Source organism: Giraffa tippelskirchi, chromosome 13 (genome assembly GCF_054371585.1).
Source record: "Giraffa tippelskirchi isolate mGirTip1 chromosome 13, T2T-mGirTip1v1.2.pri, whole genome shotgun sequence".
NCBI lineage: Eukaryota > Metazoa > Chordata > Mammalia > Artiodactyla > Giraffidae > Giraffa > Giraffa tippelskirchi.
In genome coordinates this window covers 1,444,846-1,468,054 of record NC_137287.1, presented here as the reverse complement: position 1 = coordinate 1,468,054, position 23,209 = coordinate 1,444,846, and the positions used below count along the sequence as shown (strand labels likewise).

At 52.4% G+C, this 23,209-nt stretch overlaps 1 protein-coding gene across 1 annotated transcript in view; it reads right to left on the bottom strand.

Annotated features, from left to right (window-relative positions):
• Positions 1 to 7,440: 7,440 nt before the first annotated feature.
• The window catches only part of LOC145531087 (kinesin-like protein KIF19), a 35,719-nt gene continuing 19,950 nt past the window's right edge, over positions 7,441 to 23,209 (bottom strand). Inside the window, exons 13-21 of the mRNA XM_081552584.1 lie at positions 22,778 to 23,048; positions 21,764 to 21,885; positions 20,601 to 20,722; positions 19,726 to 19,834; positions 18,625 to 19,014; positions 16,333 to 16,477; positions 13,902 to 14,009; positions 11,920 to 12,018; positions 7,441 to 8,092 (exon numbers count right to left, since the gene is read on the bottom strand). Of these exons, the coding sequence (XP_081408710.1) occupies positions 7,992 to 8,092; positions 11,920 to 12,018; positions 13,902 to 14,009; positions 16,333 to 16,477; positions 18,625 to 19,014; positions 19,726 to 19,834; positions 20,601 to 20,722; positions 21,764 to 21,885; positions 22,778 to 23,048 (1,467 nt within the window). The 3' untranslated portion in view covers positions 7,441 to 7,991. The remainder of the gene's footprint in view (positions 8,093 to 11,919; positions 12,019 to 13,901; positions 14,010 to 16,332; positions 16,478 to 18,624; positions 19,015 to 19,725; positions 19,835 to 20,600; positions 20,723 to 21,763; positions 21,886 to 22,777; positions 23,049 to 23,209) is intronic.

Sequence of the window (23,209 nt, the reverse complement as noted above, 5' to 3'; positions counted from 1 at the left end):
CCCCTCGTGGTTCTTACTGTTTTGTTTTTCTTTTAATTGGGGTAAAAATACACATGACATATTACCTCTAACCATGTTTAGTGTACCACGGGGCAGTAAGCGCATTCATATTTCGTGCAACCGTTTCCACTGTTTGTCCCCAAGACTTTTTCCGTCAGTTGTTCATGGTTCCTCCGGGTGAATGAGCTGCCTTGTGATGAAGCCATGTCTCATTCAATCACGCGACGGGGAGGTCCTTGGAGGCGGGGGAGTGAAGGAGACAGGAAGTTATCTTATTTACGTATTTATTTATTTGTTTATTTTTGGCTGTGCTGGATCTTCCTTGCTGTGAGTTTTTCTCTGGCTGCGGGTGAGGGGGGCACTACTCTTCACTGCAGTACGTGGCTTGTCATTGCGGCGGCTTCCTGTGTTGCAGCCCTGGCTCTAGGGGAGAGGACTTCAGTAGTTGCAGCCGGTGGGCTCAGGAGTTGCGGCTCCTGGACTCTAGAGCAGGGGCTGTAAGTCCCTGAGTGGTAGCTCCACGACATGCACATGCAGGATCTTCCCAGATCGGGGGTGGAACCGGTGTCTCCTGCATTGGCAGGAGGATTCTTTACCACTGAGCCACCAGGGAAGCCCAGGCCTGCCCTATTTGAAAAACAAAAACCAGACTGAGACTTCTACTCCTGCAGCTAGCCCCTTCTCAGCTCATCTCTCAAAGCAGGGGTCTCTTTGTACACCCTCCATTTCCCTTCATCCTACTTTCTGGAAGAAGGTTTCCTCCAGGAGGCAGGTGCCAACCAGGCAAAGACGGGAGCACCCGAGGAGATGCAGAGACGCTGGTTATGTTGCATTTCTGCAGTCAGTCAGGAGGTGATGTGTAGGTCATTTTATCAACAGGGTTCAGGACTTAGATATGTCACCTATGTCGGCTTGTCTGTGTGTTAGCTTCCTGTGGTTGCCATAACAAAGTACCACAGACTGGGCAACTTAAAAGGAAACAGAGACTTAATCTCTCTCGGTCTGGAAGCTGGAAGTCGGAGATCAAGATGTCGACAGGGTGAGTTCCTTGCCTTGTAGACGCTGTCTTCTCTGTGTCTCTTCATATTAATTTCCCTCTGTGTGTGTCAGTCTCTGCATTTAAATTTCCCCTTTTAATAAGGACAGTTGCATTGAATTAGCGCTATCCTAATGACTTAATTTTAACTAGACTTCTTCTAGTTACTAGGGATTAGTTAGGACTTTTAGGTATCTTTTGTTGAGAGGGACACAATTTAGCCCATACCAGAATTTATCAAAAATTACACAGTAAGCTGGCTTAAAATGCTATTTCCTGGTATGTATCTATTAGAATGATTAAAGCAAAATTTTAAAACGTTACAATAGTTCATGCTGGCCAGTATGCAGAGCAGCTAGAACTCCCCTGCATTGCTGGTGGGAATGCAAAATGGCTCGACTGCTTTGAAAACCAGTTTGGCCGTTTCTTAAAAACTTAAGCACGAATCCACCATACAACTCAGCAAACCCCACTCCTAGGTATTTACCTAAGAGAAATGAAGGCTTATATTTGTCCCAAAACCTGTATGTGAGTGTCTTTTTGTGGCCTTATTCATCATTGCCCCAACCTGGGAACGACCCCCAAACCTTTGACGGGCAGGTGAACACACTGGGGCTCAGTTCCTCAGGCTGGAGCGCGATTCAGCAACGGAAGGAGCAGAGCGCTGGGGCTGCAGCCACACAGACGCCCTCGGGTGTGTCGTGCTGAGCAAAAGAAGCCTGCGGCGTGAGTCCATTTAGATGACACTCTGAGAAGGCAAGGCTAGAGCAACGGGTGCTGTGTGGAGTCTGCCGTCAGAAGAGGGGTGGCTGCGAACGGCCGCGAGGAATTGTCAGGGGCGTTAGAACTGTTCTGTGTCTGGAGTGTTGGAGGTGTTGGAGGTGGTTACCTGACCAAATGTACTTGTTAAAGCTCCCAAAACTCTACACTCGAAAGGAGGCATCTTTTCTAGCATATAAATTATACCTCCATTTAAAAAAAGACTGTTAAAATGTAATTTCCCTGCAGCCAAGATCTTGCTAGTTATGAAGAAGTGGTGCATAATGGAGATGAAATCGCTTATCCAGAGGAATTGCATTTGGAGGCGCTCAATTGATGTTTCCACTAGGCCAACGATTCCCAACGTATCCCCTGAAATGGGGGCCCACAGAGAGGGCCTGGGTGCCCCTTTGATAAGATGAAAGGGTCTCTGGTCAGAGAAGAATAGGACACAGTTTTAAATGTTTAATCGCCAACAGACTTCTCAGAGCCTTTGCCAGGATAAAGCTGTTGTGGATTGTAGAGAATTTCCCCACGAATTCCCCAGGCCCAGCCCCAGGGAGTGTTGGTAAAGGTTTGTTTGAACTGAGTAGATGTTCAGGGGCCCCGGAGCCAGAATCTCTCACTGACAAAGCCTTCTTGGAAGGTGAGCAGAGCAGCACGGCTGCTGGGTGGGTGTGAGGGACTCTGGCTTAGGAGCAAGGCGAGGGGCTCAGCTGACTGGACCTGGAGCTGAGATTAGGACCTCCCTTCCCTGGGCTGTGGGGAGGAGCAAATTCAGAATGGGAGCAGGCCCCTTTTTGGGCAGCTGGAAGGTTTTGGAACCAGAAAGAAGTAGTGGTTGCACAATATAGTGAATGTGCTGAATGCCATGGAAGTGTGCACTTTAACAGGGGTGATTTTATCTTCTGTAGATTCACCTCAATTAAAAGAAAAAACAGTTCTTACATTAGCAACCTACACTTTTACTCACCCTCTCTGAAATAGCTACGTGTTATCTCCTCATTTGGGCTTCCCTGATGGCTCAGCTGGTCAAGAATCTGCCTGAAATGCAGGAGACCAAGGTTCCATCCTGGAGTCGGGAAGATCCCCTGAAGAAGGGCATGGCAACCCACTCCAGTATTCTTGCCTGGAGAATCCCACGGACAGAAGAGCCTGGCGGGCTGCAGTCCATGGAGCTGTGGGGTTAGACAGGACTGAGCAGCCATCACTTTCACATATTTACCTCCTCATTTACATATAGGGTAGCAGAGGCTCAGAGAAATTGACCAACTAGCCAAAGACACAAGCTGTCTAAGTGACAGAGTTGGAATGGGAAGACAAATTTGGGGCTCCAGAGGCAGAGCTTACTACACCGCAGTGACCTCCTTGACTGGAAGGGCACCTGCTATGAGGGATCTGTGAGCAGACCAGCTCCGGCCTGGAGATGCCTGGCTCCAGTCCACTGTGACTTTCATCTCCCCCTCTTCCGGGCACCAAGCTTCTTGAAGCTGCTGGACCCCGGCTGATCATCTTTCCCTACAGCAACATCGTTGGCTGAGGCCCACCTTCAGGACCCCTGTGCAAAGGATTTAGTGTTCTCCCCTGGGCTTGCCATAGTTTCCTTGTTTTAATCATGTTGTCCCTACCATGACTATTTCTGCTTTCATAACCTGTGTTGCAACAGAAAGAAGATACAAGTAACTGTGGATCGGTCCCCCGTTAGAGCAGCTGGGAGATTCTGATTACTTCTGGGTGCTGAATTCTTGTGAACATCAAGAGGGTAGGGGCGGGGGAGGATAGAGGTATCAGAATTGCAAATTCAACTCACTATCTTTGCAGGTGACAAGAAAATTCAGGAGAATGGACGCACAAACCTCCCTGAATGATCTGAGCTCCTGCACCCTCAGCCTCACCCCAATCTCACTGCCGTTTCTATTTCAGACTTCTTGTGGGTGGTGGAGCAATGCAGGTGTGGTCAGAACCCGCTGGACGCTGAGGCAATTACAAAGCAGTGGTGTGACCATGGCAGGTCTCCCAGTCTCTCTGAGCTTCAGTTTCCTTGTCTGTATAAGGCTTGACATAATGACCCCTGCCCGCTATGGCAGTTACACGTAAACGGAGAGATGGTGTGTGCCCAGTGCTGGCCCCTAACAGCATTTCTGCTGGGAGAGCAGCTAGGAAGCCCTGCGGTGGTCCCGACGTGGATGATGGTGCCTTAAGGAGGTAGGGGGAAGAGGATGACCAAGAGAGATGTAGGAACAGGTGGACAGAATGGAGAGGGTGGGCTGATGGAGGGAGAAGGGAAGAGAGGGGTCACGGTGATGCCTGATTTCTAGGTTGGCATCTGAGCAGGTGATGGTGCCACTGTTTGCAGAGGAGAGCAGTTTGGGGAGCAAACTTTGTGAACTTGGCTTTCTGTGTGCAGAGTGACGGTTGTATGTTTGCATCTGGGACTCAGGGAAAGGAGAGCAGGCTGGAGGTGTGAGCATTAGAAATGTTGTAAGTGGGTGCTGTCACTGCAAGGGTCCACCCAGCCCAGTCCGTGCACCTCCCCCCACACCTTAATCCTGACAAACCCTCTCTGCCACCTTCTGCGTTACCCCTCCTGGCCACTGGAGTGACCAGGAGAGGTCAGATGCTACAGAGGTGACATTTCATTCCGGGGGCAGCAGGAGCCCACACAGGGAAGGAAGAGGGGACACTGGTCTGGCTTGAGAAGCTAAAAGAGCAAAACCCAGGTCCCCCAAATCCACATTCTCAGGGCCACCCTGGGGGTATGGACAGGAAGGCTGGGTACCCCTGGGGAGGAAGCCACTGGCTGAGCCCAGATGATCTACGCGAAATCAGAAAGGACAAGCCTCTTCGTGGAATTAGAATGACCTGTTCTCTGGAAGGAGCCTGTAAGATGTCAAACCTCCTGCCACCTGGTGGCCTCTGTCACCAACAAGACGCTCTTAGCAAGGGGGCTCCCCCTGCTCGCTCACTTCCGAGCTGAGGAGCTCGCTCCCTGTACTTGGGTCGCCCAGACAGACTTCCTGCCTCTCTTCCCCAGGAAACCCCACTAGTCCACTCCTGTTTGCAGAACAGCTCTTCTTCCTTGTCCATCCCTCCCCTCCTGCAACGAAGCCTCAGAACAACCACCATAATAATCACAGGATGTTCCCAGTGCGATCATCTGGTTTGCACTTTCAGTCTGTACCTCACATGATGCCTGGACACTGGTGAGGTCCCAGGTCCACACCGCAGGCAGGCAGGGGCAATTCAGAGTCCTCCCACAACCTCGGTCCAAGCACCAGTCCCCACCGCACCTGCTGGCTGTCTTCAAGTTGCTGGAGCAGTGCATCTCCTCTGCCACCTTCCTGAGTCATGTTTGCTGCATTATCTTAAAGGGCCAGCCTTTCCAACAAAATGAGTGCAGCGCCATGTGTAAGGCAAGCATGGAACGCAGCTCTGCTACCTTGCAGGGCTTAGTCTCAACCACATCCCTGATGTTCAGGCGAAAAAACCCTGAAACTCAGCAATACCAGGGACTCTGGAGCTGCAGCCTTGGCCACAGCCCCCAGTGCAGAGCAGGGTGGCCACACCAAGGAGGATGCCCACCCAGGCACCCCCCTATGCACTGGCTGAGGGACAAGGCAGCTCCGCATGGGGCCGTTGAAGGGCAGTTTGAGGCCACAAGTTTGATCAAGAGGATTAACAGTTCCAAAATGCATGTACGGTGAGCCCAGGTTTGCTTGCGTTGGTAATTTAGGAAAGACACATTTGCAGCTTCTAATTCATGGGCCACTCCACGGTCTCACGGTGAAGATCCCCACCCCCAAGATCCACCAGCTCTCTTTCTTGGCCAACAAGACAGGGTCTTGAAAGACTGGAAGTTTCTGCTGTCCTCTCACACCACCCCAGGGACAACTTACGGGCGGTACCCAAACCCCGTGCCTCTACCACCATGCTGCCGTCTCTAATCCCCCACTGTCGCTCCACAAAAGCACCAGGATCTTCTCTGGTCATGACTTGCCAATGGCCCAAGCTTCCCCTCGTGTGTCACTTGGAATGACAGGCACCAACCACAGTGTCTCTTTCTCTCAGGTTAAGTCGGAGGTAGGATGTAATAACAACACTGGGAGACAGCTCTGCTCCCCAAGGACCCAGGCTCCTTCTAGCTTCCTCCTCCATCCTCTGTAAGGTGTGGCCTTTGCCCTCAGGCCCCCAAGATGGTTGCTAGAGTTCCACCCATCATATTCTAATTCCGGGCAGCAGGATTGAGTAAGTGAAGAAGAAAAGAGGCGAGGGGGACAAACTAATTATCCTTTATGATAAAGAGTTCTGGAAGCAGCCACTTCTGCTTTTATCCCATTGGTCAGAACTTAGTCACGGAGCCATATATCACAGCAAAGGAGGCTGGGAAACAGAGTATGTTGGGAGCTGCGGCCAGTTAGAAGTTGGGTTCTATTACCATGGAAGAAAGAGAGCAGATGAAAGGGGCAGTCAGCAATTTCTGCCCTTCCCAGAATCTGGGGCCAGGACAGGAAAGCAGAAGGCGTCTCTCCCAGCTGTGGCCCCGGGACTTCCCTCCCCAGGCGAGGGAAGTGGGCAGTTTCCAGTGCCCACACAGCAGATCTGCAGGAAGCAGGCAGCAGAGCCCCTGACGATAAAGGGGACCCACTTCCCCACCTCCACAATTCCGATACTCCTCCAGACAGGAAAACATGGCTTTGGAGAAGCCCCTAGCATTTCTTCCTTGATGGCAGGCATTAGGAGGAGGTGGCCAGGCCACAGCACGCTGTGTGCCATTTGCACAACACTTGTGGGGTGCCCAGCACATGCCAGGCACACACAAGGGCAAAGATGCCCCGCCTTGAGACCATGACATCACCTCCACCGCCAGACCCCACGTGCCCGACCCACACCAACTCCTGCCACCAGGGGGGTGGTCAATCCCCAGGACTCCCAACAGGGGTCCCTGGAAGGAGGGCTGATGATCCAGCTCACACGGGATGCTGTTCTGTTTTTCTGTTTTCTGTTTTTTTTTTCTGTCTTGATAAGAGGAATGACTGATGCTTATGCAATCCTAATGCAAATGGAACCTCAGCTTTTGGATTCCCAGTTTACATGGCTGGTTTCATGCACCCTGACAATTCTGTCTTGTTTCCCAAGAGCTAGCAATGTTTTCCTCTCTGCATTGTTGGGATGTTGAGAGGGACCAGAGAATGCAGTGGGAGATGGGTAGGTCATGGGAGTGGGAGCACACTCTTGTGTTTCCCTGGGAGCCCATGACTGCAGTGACCAGTGTCACTCCGGAGGCTGGCCAGGGCTTGAGGGGCAAGAAGGTTAATTGTGTATCAAGCCAGCCTGGCCCACGGAATCCAGATGTCTGGTCAAACGCCAATCTCAATATTGCAAGGGAAGTATTTTTTAGATGAGATTAACTTTTAAATTGGTAAGTAGACTTTGAGTAAAGCAGATGAGCCTCCATAATGTGGGTGGGCCTTGTCCAATCAGTTGAAGGCAGACAGATTAAAAACACTGAGGTCCCCGGGGGGAACCTCTGAAGAGGGAACTAGGCTCCAGATGCCCTTCACACTCCAGACTGAAGCACAGACTATCCCCCCCGGGTCTCCAGCCAGCCCTGCAGACTTGCGGGCTCCCACAAACACGTGAGCCAATTTCTTCCAGTAAATCTCAATCTTTCTCTTTCCCTCCCTGTTTTGTGTAGGCTCCCATACACACACACTTACACACTCACAGATATACACACACACACCCCTCTGGTTCTCTTCCTCTGGAGAACCTCAGCTAGTACATGGGTGTTGGAGACCCATTCTTCCCTGCCTCTTGCCAGGAGCTGTTCAGGTAAGAGGTCACTGACCTGGGGGTAAGACCCTAGTGTCCCAGCCCCTACAGAAGGTGCTCCCAGAGCAGGAACCACAGAGTGGGGGTGATCCAGGGAAGAGCACCCATGAATGGGAATGGCCCCAAAGGCTTGAGGTCTCTGGGAAGGGATCTGATTCTCCCTAGACAGCCATCTTCTGAAGGTGGCTGGTGAGACAGTTGGTGAGGCAGCTGCCAGATCCATGCATAGGGCTGCAGGAAGCATGCATGGGGCAGGCTGCCCCCTGAAGCGTCCCTGGCAGAGTCCCCGTCTCTCAGTCCAGCTTCGGGGCAGAGATACTCTGGTGCCCAAGACATTCTCCACCTGCTCTTCCTGCCGCCATCTTTACTTTGGTCTTCTTGGCCTCTTGGCGCTGCCACCCTGGAGCTTGCAGGGGTGGCTGGGAGGCAGTGGGCTATGATGTCGGCCTCCACTGTCCGTAGACCCTGGGCGGGGGAGGGGGAAGACTTCATTATTTTTTATTTGAAATACAACTTTATTCTGATTCTAAATGAAAAGGAATGGGAATGACAGTAACAAACAAGATTCTACTTCTTCTCAATATTGTCAAGTGACTATAGTAGTCTATAGTGGACAGAGAGGCCTGGCGTGCTGCAATTCTGCTGCTGCTGCTGCTAAGTCGCTTCAGTCGTGTCCGACTCTGTGCGACCCCGTAGACGGCAGCCCACCAGGCTCCGCTGTCCCTGGGATTCTCCAGGCAAGAATACTGGAGTGGGTTGCCGTTTCCTTCTCCAGTGCATGAAAGGGAAAAGTGAAAGTGAAGTCGCTCAGTCGTCCGACTCTCAGCGACCCCATGGACTGTAGCCTACCAGGCTCCTCCGTCCATGGGATTTTCCAGGCAAGAGTACTGGAGTGGGGTGCCATTGCCTTCTCCGGTGCTGCAATTCATGGAGTCGCAAAGAGTCGGACACGACTGAGCGACTGAACTATAGTAGTCTTATATTTGCAACTCAACAACGTGCTCCAAAACACCTAAGTACGCGGTCCAAAAACCAAAGGTAGGGAGTAGGAAGACTTTAGAGCAAAGTCAGAGTCCCAGCTAGGGTGGCTGACTGGTCCCTGCCAGGGGTGGATGCCCTGGCCCTGGCCTCAGTCTCTTGCCAGACTTAATTCAAGACCAGTGTGGACTTTTCTTCACCTTCAGCCCTGCCCATGCCCCAGACAACCTCTGGGCCCGTGGACTTCACCTCCCGGACCTGGGGCCTCGTTTCCGAGTCTGTCCCGGTCTCTGCTCTCCCCATAACCCAGGCCTGTCCCTAAAACCTCTTCAGCCAAATTCTCCACTGTGGTGAACTCACGCCATTAGGACAAGGGAATCTTTGTGGACTATTTCCCATCCTTCACATGTAAAGAAACGTTGTTTAAATCCACTGTGAACAACTGGCTGTTACTCAGCCTGCTCCGGTCTGGGAGCTTTTGGCTCCAAGGTTGTGGCCAGTAAACACCTGACACCATTTCCCCCAGAACACTTAAAAAGAAGGGCATACAATGAGCGGTTGTTAATCTTTTCTGAATCTCAAACATAAAGGTACAGTAAGTGGGACCAGGGTCAGCCATAAGGAAGAACTTCCTGCATAGGACCAGCAGCTCCTGGTGGTCTTTAAGCGGAATGTTGATTTATACACATCCTTACAGACAACGTGGTTGTGTGTTGGGTCAGTGGTGAGAAAACAGTGCCAGGATATCAGAGGGAGTTTTCTGTTCCCAGAAAAGATCCAGGTCACACGGGCTTCACAAGCTGGCACAAGGGTGACATGAACGTGAGTGCTAATGTGACTTAAACCATCACTGGGGTTGATCAGATACCCAGACACACGGGTATTCTTGCTGAAGATATAAACTCAAAACAATAAAGGCAGGAGGAGAGGAAGAAGTGGAGGGCCATTAGCACAGTGACAAATATGTGTCTTGTGTTTTATGGTTAATACACAGAACATGCAATGTCATAGTAAACTCGTAATTTTATGATAGGGCTAGTAAATGTGGAATATTACAAATATTCTGGGAAGAGGTTTGGCTAGAAGTTAAATAAAACAAACCTGCTTTTGAGTGAGTGAAAGAATAAGGACGCATGATTTGGGGCAGGTTCTAGCTATTTAGTTGCTAAGTCGTGTTGGAATCTGTGCGACCCCGTGGACTGTAGCCTGTCAGGCTCCTCTGTCCATGGGATTTCCAGACAAGAATACTGGCATGGGTTGCCATTTCCTTCTCCAGGGGATCTTTCTGACCCAGGGATCAAACCCATGTCTTCTGTGTGGCAGGCAAATTCTTTACCACTGAGCAACATGAGAGGCCCTTAAGTCCGTGTAAGAAGTCAGTGGCCAAAAAGGCTACTGAGGTGAGATGAGTCCTGTGAAAGGAATGTGCACTGCTGTACCTCCCAAGAAGTCCGTGTGCACCCCTTAGGGGATGTGCAGTGAGCACTCACAGCCTCCTCAGCTGAAGGGGTGTGTGGTATTGGTCAACTCTGAGTTACAGGTGCATTCTGCACATCACCTCAGGTGAGGAGAAGTATGGTGAACTCTCATGTCTAAAGTACCCACGCACTGCTGTCCTGGTGAGGGAGCATGTGGTAGAAGGTCACGTGTGTGGTTCACGTGCAATGCTGAGCCTCCTCAGGTGAGGGGAGGTGTCGTGAATGGTCAAGTCTGACTTACCTGAACTGCGGTCACAGCTCCACGGTTGACAGGAGTTACCTGTGAGGTACATGTACATACTGCACGGCCTCCTCAAAGAGGAGACACCTGGTGACTGGTCATGACAAAGGGATACGTACATTGATTATCACAGACTAGCACTGTGGTATCAGACAACCCTGAAGTAAATATGCGTGCCGTAACAGACCCTTCAGGTGAGGAGACACATGATGACTGGTCATGTCTGAGGGATATGTGCACTGTTGCCACAGCCTCCACAGGTGAAGGGGCCTGTGGTGTTAGTCCATCTGAGGTAAATGTACGTGCCTTGTCAGTCTCAAGTGAGGAGACATGTAGTGACTCATCATATTTGAGGAAAATGTACAATTCTGCGAAAGTTTTCTCAGGTGAGGAGAAGTGTGGAGATTGGTCAGGTCTGAAGTAAATGTGCATATGTCACAGCCTTCTCAAGTGGGGAAATCTGTGATACTGGTCTGACTAAGGTAAGTGTGCAACTTCTCTCCGCCTCCTCGTGAGGAGACACGTGCTGACTGGTCACGCATGAAGAATACGTGCAGTTCTCTCACAGCCTCCTCAGGTGAGAAGACATGTGGTGTTTGGTTAGCTCTGAGGTAAATAAATGCACATGCTGTAATAGACTCACTGGGTGAAGAAGCCTTTTATATCCATGGTCTGAGATAAATGTGCACACCGTCACAGCCTTCTTAATGAGGAAATACGTGGTGACTCATCATGTGTGAGCTATGGGAAATGCTGTAACAGCCTTGTTAGGTGAGGAATATTTTGATATGGGCCATGTCTGAGGTAAATGTTCATATTCTCTAAGCCTGCTCAAGTGAGGAGACACGTGGCGACTGGTGACATTTGGGGAACACATGCAATTCTGTCACAGCATCCTCAAGTGAGGAAACTCATGGTAACCGGTGATACTGGAAGAACATGCGCAGTTCAGTAATAGCCTCCTCAGGGGAGGGGCCTGTGGTATCGGTCCAATGAGGTAGATGTACATGCTGTCTCAGACGCCTCAAGTGAGGAGCAACTTAATGACTGGTCACGTTTGAAGAGGGCTTCCCTGGTGGCTCAGTGGTAAAGAATCTGCATATAGTACAGGAGTCACAGAAGACGCAGGTTCAATCTCTGGGTCAGAAAGATTCCCCAGAGGCGGGCATAGCAACCCACCCCAGTTGTTCTTGCCTGGAGAATTGCATGGACAGAGGAGCCTGGTGGGCTATAGGCTATAACGTCACAAAGGGTTGGACACAACTGAAGCGACTTAGCACGCACACACGGACACATGCACGCATGCACTTTTGAAGAACACGTTCAATTCTATCAGAGCCTCCTCAGGTGAGGAGATATGTGGTGACTGGTCACATTCCAGGAACACATCCAATTCAGTAATAGCTTCCACAGGTGAGGAGACCTGTGGTATTGGTCAAATCTGAGGGAAATGTGCATACTGTCGTAGTCTCTTAAGAGGGGAGACCTGTGGTGACTCACCACATGTGAGCTACATGAAATGCTGTCACAGCCTTAGCAGGTAAGAAGTATTTTTATATGAGTCACTTCTCAGGTTAATGTGTATGTGCTCTTACCTTCCTCAAGTGAGGAGAAACGTGATGACTGGTCCTGTTTGAGGAACACATCCCATTCATTAACAGCCTCCTCCGCTGAGGGGAACTGTGGTATGATTCCTATTTGAGGTAGATGTACATACTGTCACAGACTCCTCAGGTGAGGAGATTCATGGTGACTGGGCACATTTGAGATACGTGCACTGCTCTCACAGCCTCCTGAGGTGAAAAGCTTTCTATATCAGTCGAGTCTGAGGTAAAGCGTGGATGTTGCCACGACCTCCTTAAGTGAGGAGACACTGGTGACTCATCACATGTTAAACTACACGTGCAATGCTGTAACGACCTCCTCATGTGAGGACAGTCACGGTGACTGATCATGTCTGAGAATTAAGTGCAATGCTGTAACAGTCTCATCATGTGAGGAAGATTTTTTTATCTGTCACTTCTGAGGTAAATGTGCATGCTGTTCACAGCCTCCTCAGGTGAGGAGACATGTGACTCGGCACATTTGAGGATTATTTGCACTGTTATTACAGCCTGCTCAGGTGAAAAGCCTTTTATATTGATCAGGTCTGAGTAAAGGTGTGCATGCTGTCATAGCCTCCTCAGGTGAAATAACCTTTTATATTCATCTGGTCTGAAGTAAATGTGCATGCTGTGACAGCCTCCTTAAATAGGAGACACACTGTGACTCATCAAATGTGAGCTACTCATGAAATACTGTTACAGACTGCTCAGATGAGGAGAGCTGAGGAGAGCTGGCAACTGGTCATGTCTGAGAGTCACGTGCAATGCTCTGAGCATCCTCGGGCAAAGAAAGCTTTTGCTATCAGTCACATCCGAGGTTCCCATGCCTTCTGTCACACCCTTCTGAAATGAGACATGTGGTCACTGGTCACTTCTGAAGGACACATACACGCTGTCAGAGCCTCCTTAAGTGATAGGCCCTATGGTATCAGTCACATCTGAGCTACAACTATATTCTGTCACAGCCTCCTCAGGTGAGAGGGCTTTTATTAAGTGGTCACATCTGTGGACACACTCACTGTTGTCACAACCTGCACAGGTGAAGGGGCATGTCGTATCCATCATGTCTGACGGATGGGTGCATGGTGTCACAGCAGCTCAGCTGAGAGGACTTGTCTGAACTGTCATGTTGGAGGTACTGAGGCACCACTGTCACTGCTCTACTGGTGAGGGGATGTGTGGTGATCACGCACATCTTAGGTACACATGAAACTGTCACAGCCTCCTCAAGTTAGGAGACAAGGTGACTGGTTACGTCTAAGAGACAGGTGCGCTGCTATCATAGCCTCCTCCACTGAAGGTGTGTGTGTTATCGGTCACGTGAGGTACACGTTCATGCTGTCACACCAGTTCAGGTGAGGGGATGTCAGGGAACTGTCACGTTTGAGGAACTCATGTACCGATGTCACAGCTCCACTGGTAAGGGGGCATATAGTACAGGCCATGACTCAGGTGGACATGGTGACTGATCACATCCGAGGGACACTGCACACTCCCGCAGCCTCCTCAGGTGAAGAAGATGAGGTACACGTGCACTCTCGTCTCAGCCTCCTCAGACGAGGGGGTGTGTGGTGAGCTGTCATGTGTGAGGGACACGTGCATGCTGTCACGTCCTCTTCGGGTGAGGGGACACGTGGTGAGCAGCCATGTCTGAGGTACAGCTGCGATGCAGTCACACCTTCTCGGGTGAAGGTACCTCTGGTATCGGTTATGTCTGAGGTACACGTGCACTATTGTCTCCACCTCCTCAGGGGAGGGGATGAGGTGAGTGCTCACATCTTAGGTCAAAGTGTCTTGGTGTCCCAGCCCTCACGGTTTAGTGCCGTGTGTTGACAGGTTAGGTCAGATCTGAAGTTTAGGCGCAGTGATGTCACAGCCCCACCAGTGACAGGGTGTGTGATGAGTGGTCATGTCTGAGGTACTCACGCTCTGACAGATGAGAGCATGTGTGTCTGGGAGAGGTAGGCACTGACCTCGGATGTCCTGGGGCAGGCGGGGCGCCCTTCTCGGGCCTGGGCTGTTTTGCCAGGTGGCGCTGGGGAAGCTGAAGCTGGCCTCCGGCACGTGTAGTGTGTTTTCATCTGAACAGTGAACCAGAGAGGAGAGAACATTATTATTTTCAAGGACCACCCCGTGAATCCTGGGAATGAACTAAAAAAGGAGTGTCCTATGTGCTGGCTGTTCACTGAAGTTACCTCATTTTTTTTTTCTCCCACAGCTCTGTGAGGGGTTGTGTTTTCCATGAGCTCCTGAGCTCAAGACTTTCTGGAACCTCCCCTCTGGCTTGTGGCTTCTCCCTATTCTTCTCAACCACACTCTCCCTTCCTCTTTCTGTTCCCTCCTTGCTCTTAGCTGACCCTGACATGGCTGTGAGAGGATTCTCTGGGTTCATTGAACAGTTTAGTCAGATGTCATCATCAAACAGGAAAGAAGCAAGGAAGGCGTGGTGGGGAGATAAGGGGTCTCTCCTAGGGTCAAGTCAGGTGACCACTTCCCCAGGTCTCTGCTCATGGTTACCCCAACTCACTTGTTCATTCATCTGTCCGTTTTGCTGCTATTTATTGAGAACCTGTCGTAATTATTGGGCACAAAGCAGTGATTGAGACCAACCATCATCCCTGTGTTCACGGAGCCTGTAGATCCATGAACAAAAAAACAAGCTCAATCTGCAGTCCCTTGGCTGGGGGACACACAGCATGGCCATCCTCGCTAAATCAGGACCTGAAGGCACAAGGAGGGAGCCCTTGACTCCAGATCTTCCTCTTGTAAGGAAAGCCCGACTTCTGCATTTTGCATGCAATCTGATTTTTCACATTATCTCACAATGTGCTTGCTGATCACCCAGGCTCCTCCCAGCTCTGGGCTAGAGTTGGTCCAAGAACTGCCCATCTGCAATTTCTACTTTAGCAATCAAAATTCTAAGCTGCTCTAGATGTTAATTCAGTTGCTCTTAATCAGGGTGGAAAGAGTTCCTCACGTAGAGGAACGGAAGATCTTTTCAGAAGCGTTTTAGATTGGTTAGGAAAGACCGGCCTCACGCTTGGCCCAGGGTGGGAGTCAGAGCAGGTGGGTAGCCCCTACAGGTGAGTGTGTGACCTGGGAGCTCCCTCCTCTCAGCTCCATGTTCATCGTTCTGTGAAATGGGCGCCTATTTGTATGTAGGGCTGTTGAGGCTGATAAATGGAGCAACACACCTGCTCCTCCCTGGCACCCACTGGCCTGTGGGAGTCAGTTGCTCCTTCCTCCACTCAGATGCACCTGGGCCGTGGCTCATCTCCGCGCCCCCAGACGTGATATCCACCAGGGTGTGGATGCAGGACCCACCAGACTGCGGCCCTAACTATAGATAAGCCATCGGATTAGAACCCCAGTATGTCTGCCACTCCTTGCTGTGTGACCTTGGGCAAGCTTCTTAACCTCTCTGTGCCTCGGTTTACTCATCAGTATCATGGGGATAACTGTTCCTCTCCTTGTGAAATTACGGTGAGGACAAATAGATTGACTCCATACAGTGCCTAGCACATAGGATGTGCTCAATAAATGTGAGCTCTTGTTATGTAGCGATACAGGCTAGTGCTCTCAACCATCCATGGTGAGGACTAGGTTGCTTGTCTGCTTCTCAGTCTATATGGGACTGAGAATTTTGCAAATATAACAAAAGCAAATTACTAGGAAGATTAAATGAAAAATTTCTTAAAGACAGAATCCAGGGCCTTGATGATAAGTTGTGGTTCCATCAGGTCTGATTGCCATGTTCTTTTCTAAACCCTTGACCTCAACTTCTGTGCTCCTCTGGTGGCAGGTCAATGACAGTTGGTGACCCCTCTGAGAAGGGCTGTCATCCACCAATCTGTCCCCACAACTATGATAAACTGGACACAACCCTAACATGCCATAATAGGGGGCATATGTTCATGTCCCTGTGCACCCCATGAGGAAGGCATCTTACAGAGATCATTCCTGGGTGGTGGGGTTTTACAAGTGGTTTCTCCTTTATTTATGATGTTCTCTATATTCCAAAGTTTTCATGAGTGCTTATTATTTTTGTAGTAACAACCACCGCAGAAGGTGAGACTCAAAGCGGCACTGAGAGAACCCACGAGGGCCCAGGGTGCAGACTGAGTAAAGGCAATCAGCCGTATGCGCACAAATTGAATCATTGCCTCAAACTCCATTGGGACATCAGGCAGGCCAGCAGCAAAACTGAGCACACCCCCAAATACATCTTTTCAAAGAGCCAGTGGCTGTGGCTGACCTGCTGCCTAAGAAAACCTGAAACTCACTCACACCAAGGAGCAGACAACTGATAACAGCCCAGATGGTCACACCTTCCAAACATCTGAGAGGAGGGGCAGAGATGCTGAAAAAACCCAAACTGGCTATTTTCCTTTTTCAATCACATACCTGCATGAAAACTGAGGCTGGGTTTCATCGTAGAGGCTGAAGGGACAGCAGGGAGAAAGCTCTGTCCCGGAGACTTTGACAGCTGAGGGAGCGCGGGGCTCTTGGCTATGTGATCCGTGGAAGGTGGCTGACGTTTTTCTGTTACCTGTAGAGGGAAGAATCACCAGGTGCACCCACTCCAGTCCTCTCGCCAGGAAAATCCCATGGACGGAGGAGCCTGGTGGGCTGCGGTCCATGGAGTCGCTAAGAGTCTGACACGACTGAGCGAATTCACTTTCCCTTTTCACTTTCATGCCTTGGAGAAGGAAATGGCAACCCACTCCAGTGTTCTTGCAGGGAGAATCCCAGGGACAGGGGAGCCTGGTGGGCTGCCGTCTATGGGGTCACACACAGTTGGACACGACTGAAGTGACTTAGCAGCAGCAGCATGGGAAGCAGGTAGAGAAGGAATGAAATGTCAAGGTCACTTTGAGCTGCAGCCGTGCACTGATTAAACACCTCCTGTGCGCCAGGTATGTGGGTACCTCAGTGAACACAATGGGCAGAATCACTGCTAACATGCACTTTCAACCACCAAGAAGAATGAATAAATGAATGATGCAGTCCTGGGTTTTTGTCCCCGGGCTTTTCCCTTCTCAACCACATGCCCCCACGGAAGGGGTTCTCATCTAAACTACTGTGATGGTTACCATTTAAACGCATCAACCAAGTAAAGCAAATTGCTGTCTCTAACGGGGTGGGCTTCATCCAGTCAGTTGACAGCCTGCCTAGAACAAAAGGGCTGACTCTCCCGTGAGTCAGAGAGATGCCCTCTGCTGACAACCTTTAGCTGGGTCATCAGCGTTTTCCTGCCTTCGGACTTGAACAGAAAGTTTGGCTCTGCTAGCTGGCACGTGTGTTTGTATGGTGGGGGGGAGGCGGTGAACATACATATACACACACTCTTTTGGTCCTGTTTCTCAGGATAACCCTGACCACCACACCCGCCTTCTGCCCCTTGCTACTGTCCCGCTTTTGTTCCACTGAGGAGGCACCAGAGCCATTTCTATTTGAATTAGCAAAGGCCCACTGTGTGTCCAGCAGGACTCAGGGTCTCACCAGCAGGGGCAGAGTGGAGCTCTGTCAGCCCCCTGGCCACCAGCAGCGCCCCCAGGAGTAGTCTGCTCCCTTACGCTCACTCGGTTCACTTAACCAAGTGGATGGTGAGAGACAAGCCCCTCCCAGCGAAGACCAGCTTCATTTGAACCCAGGGAATCCGCGCCCCCCCCATGCAAATGTCGCTCCACACCACTGTGGTCACTTGAACTCTTCCATGTGCTCTCTGCCTTTGCTTGATCCTATTTGTTGACGCTTTGCCACAGGTGTTCACTGCCTACTATCCCAAGAAAGTAACTCAGAATGAAGAAATCTGTTCCCATAGAGATGCATGAGCATCGTGTGTGGTGGTCAAAAGTGAAAGACAGGGACTTCCCTGGTGACCCAGTGGTTAAGACTCCGTGCTCCCAATGTGGGAGTCACAGGTTTAATACCCGGCCGGGGAGCCAATATCTCACATGCTGTGCGGCATGCCAAACAAAAAGAAGAAAGACAACCTGCGTGGCCATTTAACGGGGAGCAGAAACCCACGAAGTGGCCACAGATGGGATCATGTGTATCCGGTCATCCCTCTGCAGATATGACAGAGGGCCGCTTGCCAGACTTGGGGAGGAAAGATACATCTCATGGTGGTCAGTGCATAGCAACTCACCTCTCACCAACTGTTACTTATCTGACATGGTTTAGAATCAAGTAAGTGTTTGTCGCTCAGTCGTGTCCGACTCTTTACAATCCCATGGACGGTAGCCCGCCAGGCTCCTCTGTCCATGGGCTTCTCCAGGCCAGAATACAGGAGTGGGTAGCCATTTCCTTCTCCAAAGAATCTTCCCGATCCAGGGAACCAACCCAGGTCTCCTGCATGGCAGGTGGATTCTTTACCATCTAAGCCACCAGGGAATCCGCAAGAATCAAGTAATGTGCCTTTTATACAGTGCAAATGCTATGTAGGCACATGCAAATTCATGAAATAAGGTTAGGGGAAAAGACCCAGATCACGAAACTGTGCCTCCCTGGGACGATGACCACACGCAATGTGCCCACATGTGGCTTCAGGTCAGGAGGAAGGGACAGGGTCACAGTGACGGGGGTGGGGGGCTGGTTCTCTTCTCTCTCCCTGGTGTCCCAGTCCTGGCCGTCCCCCCCTGCTGCTCTGGGTGAACCCCTGGGACCAGCACCCCCAGGCCCCTGTCCACCTACTGGCTGCACGCTCCCGGTGAGGGAGGGCAACAGCTTCCTCCTGGCCTTCCTCTCTGCAGAGCGGGCCTTGCCCAGGCTGGCTTGCGGCCACTTCCTGTCAGCAGGACTTGTCTCTGGGGTGACGATGGGCTTGGGGTCCTTGGGGTCTGGAGCCACCTCCTCTGGAGGGTGGAGGGAGGAGCGCCCACTGCTGCCCTCGCGGTCCTGCGCCCTGGAGCGCCGGGTGGCCGCGATGAGGGCGATGCTTTTGGTGCCTACGGCCATCTCCTTGAGGGCCTGGGCGCTCAGCCCGGTCTCTGCTGCCGTCCTCGGGGTGGGGGTGCCTGGTTCCCGGCCGGCTGGGGAGCACTGCTTGGAGACCAATGTCTTCATGCTCTGGGAGCTCGGCTTCTGTGGGGGACGTTGCAGCAGTGGACCATCAGCGGCCCCAGGTTGGGCCCAGAAGCAGACCCAGAGACAGAGGTCACAGAGTGATCACCTGGCTTCTCTGGGTCTCATTTCCTGTTTATAAATTGAGGGTGACAGCCACTCCTGCCCATGCATGGCTGGGGGAGTGTTTGTAGTGGGTTGGTCAATGGTGATCCCAACTCCACGTCCACCTTGGACTCCCGAGTGTGACCTCTGGATTGAATGTGGGTCTTGGATCCCCAGAGGGGTGTCCTTACAAGACAGGAGCCACAGAGCCACAGAGGGAGGAGGCTGTAAAGACAGAGGCAGACGTGGGGGAGGCTGCCCAGGAGCTGGGGCCCCCAGGAGCTGGACGAGGCCGGAGGGACCCTCCCCTGGAGCCTGTGGAGGGAGCGCAGTCCTGTGACACCTGACCTTGGACTTCCTGCCCCAGAAGTGGGAGAAAATGAATGTCTGAGCTTTAAGCCTCCTGATTTGTAGTGCTTTGACCCAGACGCTTCAGACTCTAACGTGGTGACACTAGCTGGGCTCAGTACGTGGTCACCTCCATTGGGATGGCTGCTTCAGGACAACCTGCATTCCGGAAGCTTCTCTCGCGCTCGCCCTGGGCCAGTTCTGACGGGGCCCCGAGCACCCTGTCGGGTGGGGGAGCCTCACCAGAGCCGCGGGCCCGTTAGCACCGCACACACCAACCTCATGAGCCGGCGGGCTCAGCAGGATGTGGAGCGAGGAGGTGAGGAGGAGAGAGTCTTGCTTGCCCAGCTTTTTCGATGGCGTGGCTTTTGATGACTTGTAACCGTCACTGTGGATAAAACACAGAGGCCTCAGCAGGGCCGGGGCCCCGGGTCCTTCTTCCAGTCTCCAGGACTGTGAGAAAGTAACTTTTGTCGTTTAAGTCACCTGGTCTGTGAAAAGTGAAAGTGAAATCTCTCAGTCGTGTCCGACTCTTTGCGACCCCATGGACTGTAGCCTGCCAAGCTTCTCTGTCCGTGGGATTTTCCAGGCAAGAGGACTGGAGTGGGGTGCCATTTCCTTCTCCAGGGGGTCTTCCTAACCCAGGGATCGAACCCAGGTCTCTCGCATTGTAGGCAGATGCTTTTACCGTCTGAGCCACCAGGGAAGTCCAAGCCCAAGCTGAGGTGGCGACACACACACGGGGGAATATTAGCTGTTGAAACTAGGTGGTGAGTGTGTCGTGTTCAGTCTACAAGTCTAACTTTGGGTGTATTGGAGACGTCAGAGGGAAAGAAAGAAGAACAGAAAAGAGGAGAAAAGCACTGAGGCTGAGAATAGGCGGCTGATGGGGAAGAGAAACCACATGGGAAGTGAAGCTGGTCTTTCTAGCATCAAAGAACCCAACCCCACAATTGCTCCATGTGGTGAGTACCTACACTGCAAACAACTCTGCAAGGACTGGGCAATAGCCTTACTTCACAAGATGCGCCCAGGGTCACACGGCAGCGGCTCTGGCTGGATAGCCACCTGCCAGCCTCCGGTTCCCCATCTGGGCTCCACCTCACCCTAGGAACCAGGTGATGCCCATGGCCCGGAGAGGGGGGCCCTGTTACCTGTCCGGATCCAGCAGCATGGGGGGCAGCTCAAACTGGGCCCCCCATGGGAGGTCCTTCCTGTCGTCCAGCTGGTCTTGCCTGGACTCCTCTGGTGGGGGGATGTTCAGAACAGAGCCGTCCTGGGACCAGACAGAGGGCAGGGTGAGGCGGCAGGGACCACAGGCACGAGCGGGCTGCGTTGTCAAGCAGAGCCTGAGGGGCCACCACCTCTGGAAGGAATCACGGGCTCCTCCACTGCACCTCCCATCACAGACAGAAAGGGCCAGAGCCCAGGAAACACCGGGCACAGCCTTGACCCTGAGCAAATCGGTGCATAAAGGAGATGCTTGCTACCAGCACTCTCGATAGCTGGCAGGGCCTCAGAAAGTCAAACAGAATCACCATACGTAGGATCCAGCAATCCCACTCCCAGGGGTGTCACCAAAAGAACTGAAAGCAGGACGCAAACAGATGCGCATACGCCCACTTTGAGAGCAGCCCTACTCACAGCAACCAGAAGGTGGAACGACCTGACCTGAGTGTCCGTCGAGGGGCAATGGATGAGCACAGCGTGCTCCACCCACACCCTGGACTGGGACTCAGCCTTAAAACGGAAGGGAATTCCAACACCTGCCACGGCATGGATGGACCACGAGGACGGGATGCTCAGTGAGATAAGCAGACACCGAAGGACAGACACTGGGCGACTCCACTTCTGTGCGGTCCCCGGGGGAGTCGGGGCCACGGAGACAGGAAACAGAGTGGGTGCCAGTGACTGGGAGGATGGGGGATCAGTGTTTGTCAGGTCTAGGTGGTACAACGGTCTTTCTAAGTTCTGTGAGTCCTTTCAATGAACTGAGCCTGGGGGGGCGCTCTTGGGGACCCTGACACTTACCATAGGATCCCACAAGGGATCCTTTCAACAGCCCAGGGGACAGACCCGCCGTGGGAGTAGCACACAGGCCCCCTCCCCCAGGGACGCCTCGTCTGAAACCTGCCTGGACCCCGGCGGGTGGCACAGCCCCGTCCAGCCCCAGGTGCCTCTGGCTCTAGGCAGCCTGGTTCATGGGGTTTTCCAGTCTCCTCTTCCCTCTGCTGGGGCCAGTGTCCCCCAGGGCTAGTGCACAGGCCAGGCAGGAGGGAACGGTGTCAAGCGCAGCCTCAACCCGAAGCCCACTCACCCGCAGGGAGCTGGCCATCAGGGCGTCCAGCAGCAGCAGGCGGTTCAGCGTGCCCGCGCCCAGCTCCTGGGAGTACAGATGGCACTGCTTCTCCAGGGCCTCCGGCACCACCAGGCCGCTGTCTGCAGGAGTCAGGGAAGCAGAGATGGGGCGAAACATTCATCACTTGTTAGAAAGGCAGTATCTTTTTTGGAAGCTTGAAGGCAATGCTCCAGTCTGATAAAAAGATTTTTCTAGAGAGTGGGGTTTCTGTAGGTCGTCTTCTTTGCGTTCCTATTTTAAAAGTTTTCTGTTAGGTTCATGTATTGCCTTCCAATCATAAAATGATACCATTAGCAATTCTAAAGGATAAATAAACTTCAATTTTAAAGTTAGAGAGCGGGAGTTCCCCGGTGGTCTAGGGCCGTGAGGCCAACAAGAAAACACATTAAAGAACATCCCTAGGGCTTCTCTGGTGGCTCAGTAGTAAGGAATCGGCCTGCCGACGCAGGAAACGTGGGTTTGGTCCCCAATCTGGGAAGATCCCACGTGCACCCCAAGTACTGAAGTCCACGCGCCAGCCAGGCTCTGAAACGAGAGAAGCCACCTCAAGAGAAGCCCGCTCACTGCGACTAGAGAGAAGCCCTTGTGGCAACACGGACCCAGCAGTCAGAAGCAAATCAATAACAACAACAACAAAAGAACCACTCCTGGTGTGCACCCAGAAGGACTGAGAACAGGGAGCTGTGGGCGGGGACAGGGCTGGGGACCATGTGCACTGCCCACTCTGTCCAGAAAAGTGTTAGCCGCCAGGCTCCTCTGTCCACGGGATTTTCCAGGCAAGAAGACTGGAGTGCGTTGCCATTCCCTTCTCCAGGGCATCTTCCTGACTCAGGACCCAGGGATCTAAGCTGGGTCTACCACATTTGTGGGCGGATTCTGTACCATCTGAGCCACCCGGAGGTTGCTCTTCCTGGAAAGTAACCCTGACAGAGACGGGAGGCCCGGGGAGGGGGCGGCGGGGCGGGGCCTCACCCTGGATCAGCCGCTGCTGCTCCCAGATGATCTGCTCGCACAGCCGCCGGTGCTGCTGGCAGCACTGGATCACGAAGTCCTTCTGGCCCAGCAGGTTCCTCCTGCACAGGCTGTTGGCCTGCAGCGCTGTGTTCTCCACCTCCAGCTCGTGTGCCCGGCACAGCAGCCGCAGCACCTCTCTCTGGTCCTCGCTGATGACCTGCGTGGGCAGCAGCTCTTCCATCTGCGAGGCCTTCTTCTTGGCGTTGGCCAGTCGCTGCTCCAGGCCCGCCTGGTGGAAAGACCAAGGGTTCAGGGCAGACGCCTGGGGTCTCTGCTGCCAAGCCCGCTCGTCCTTACAGACTCTGGTTTGCAATCGCGCTCACAGAAACACTCAGTGTTGACTGTGAGGACGTGCGGCTGTGGCCCCGCATTAACCGTGTCCTTCATTTC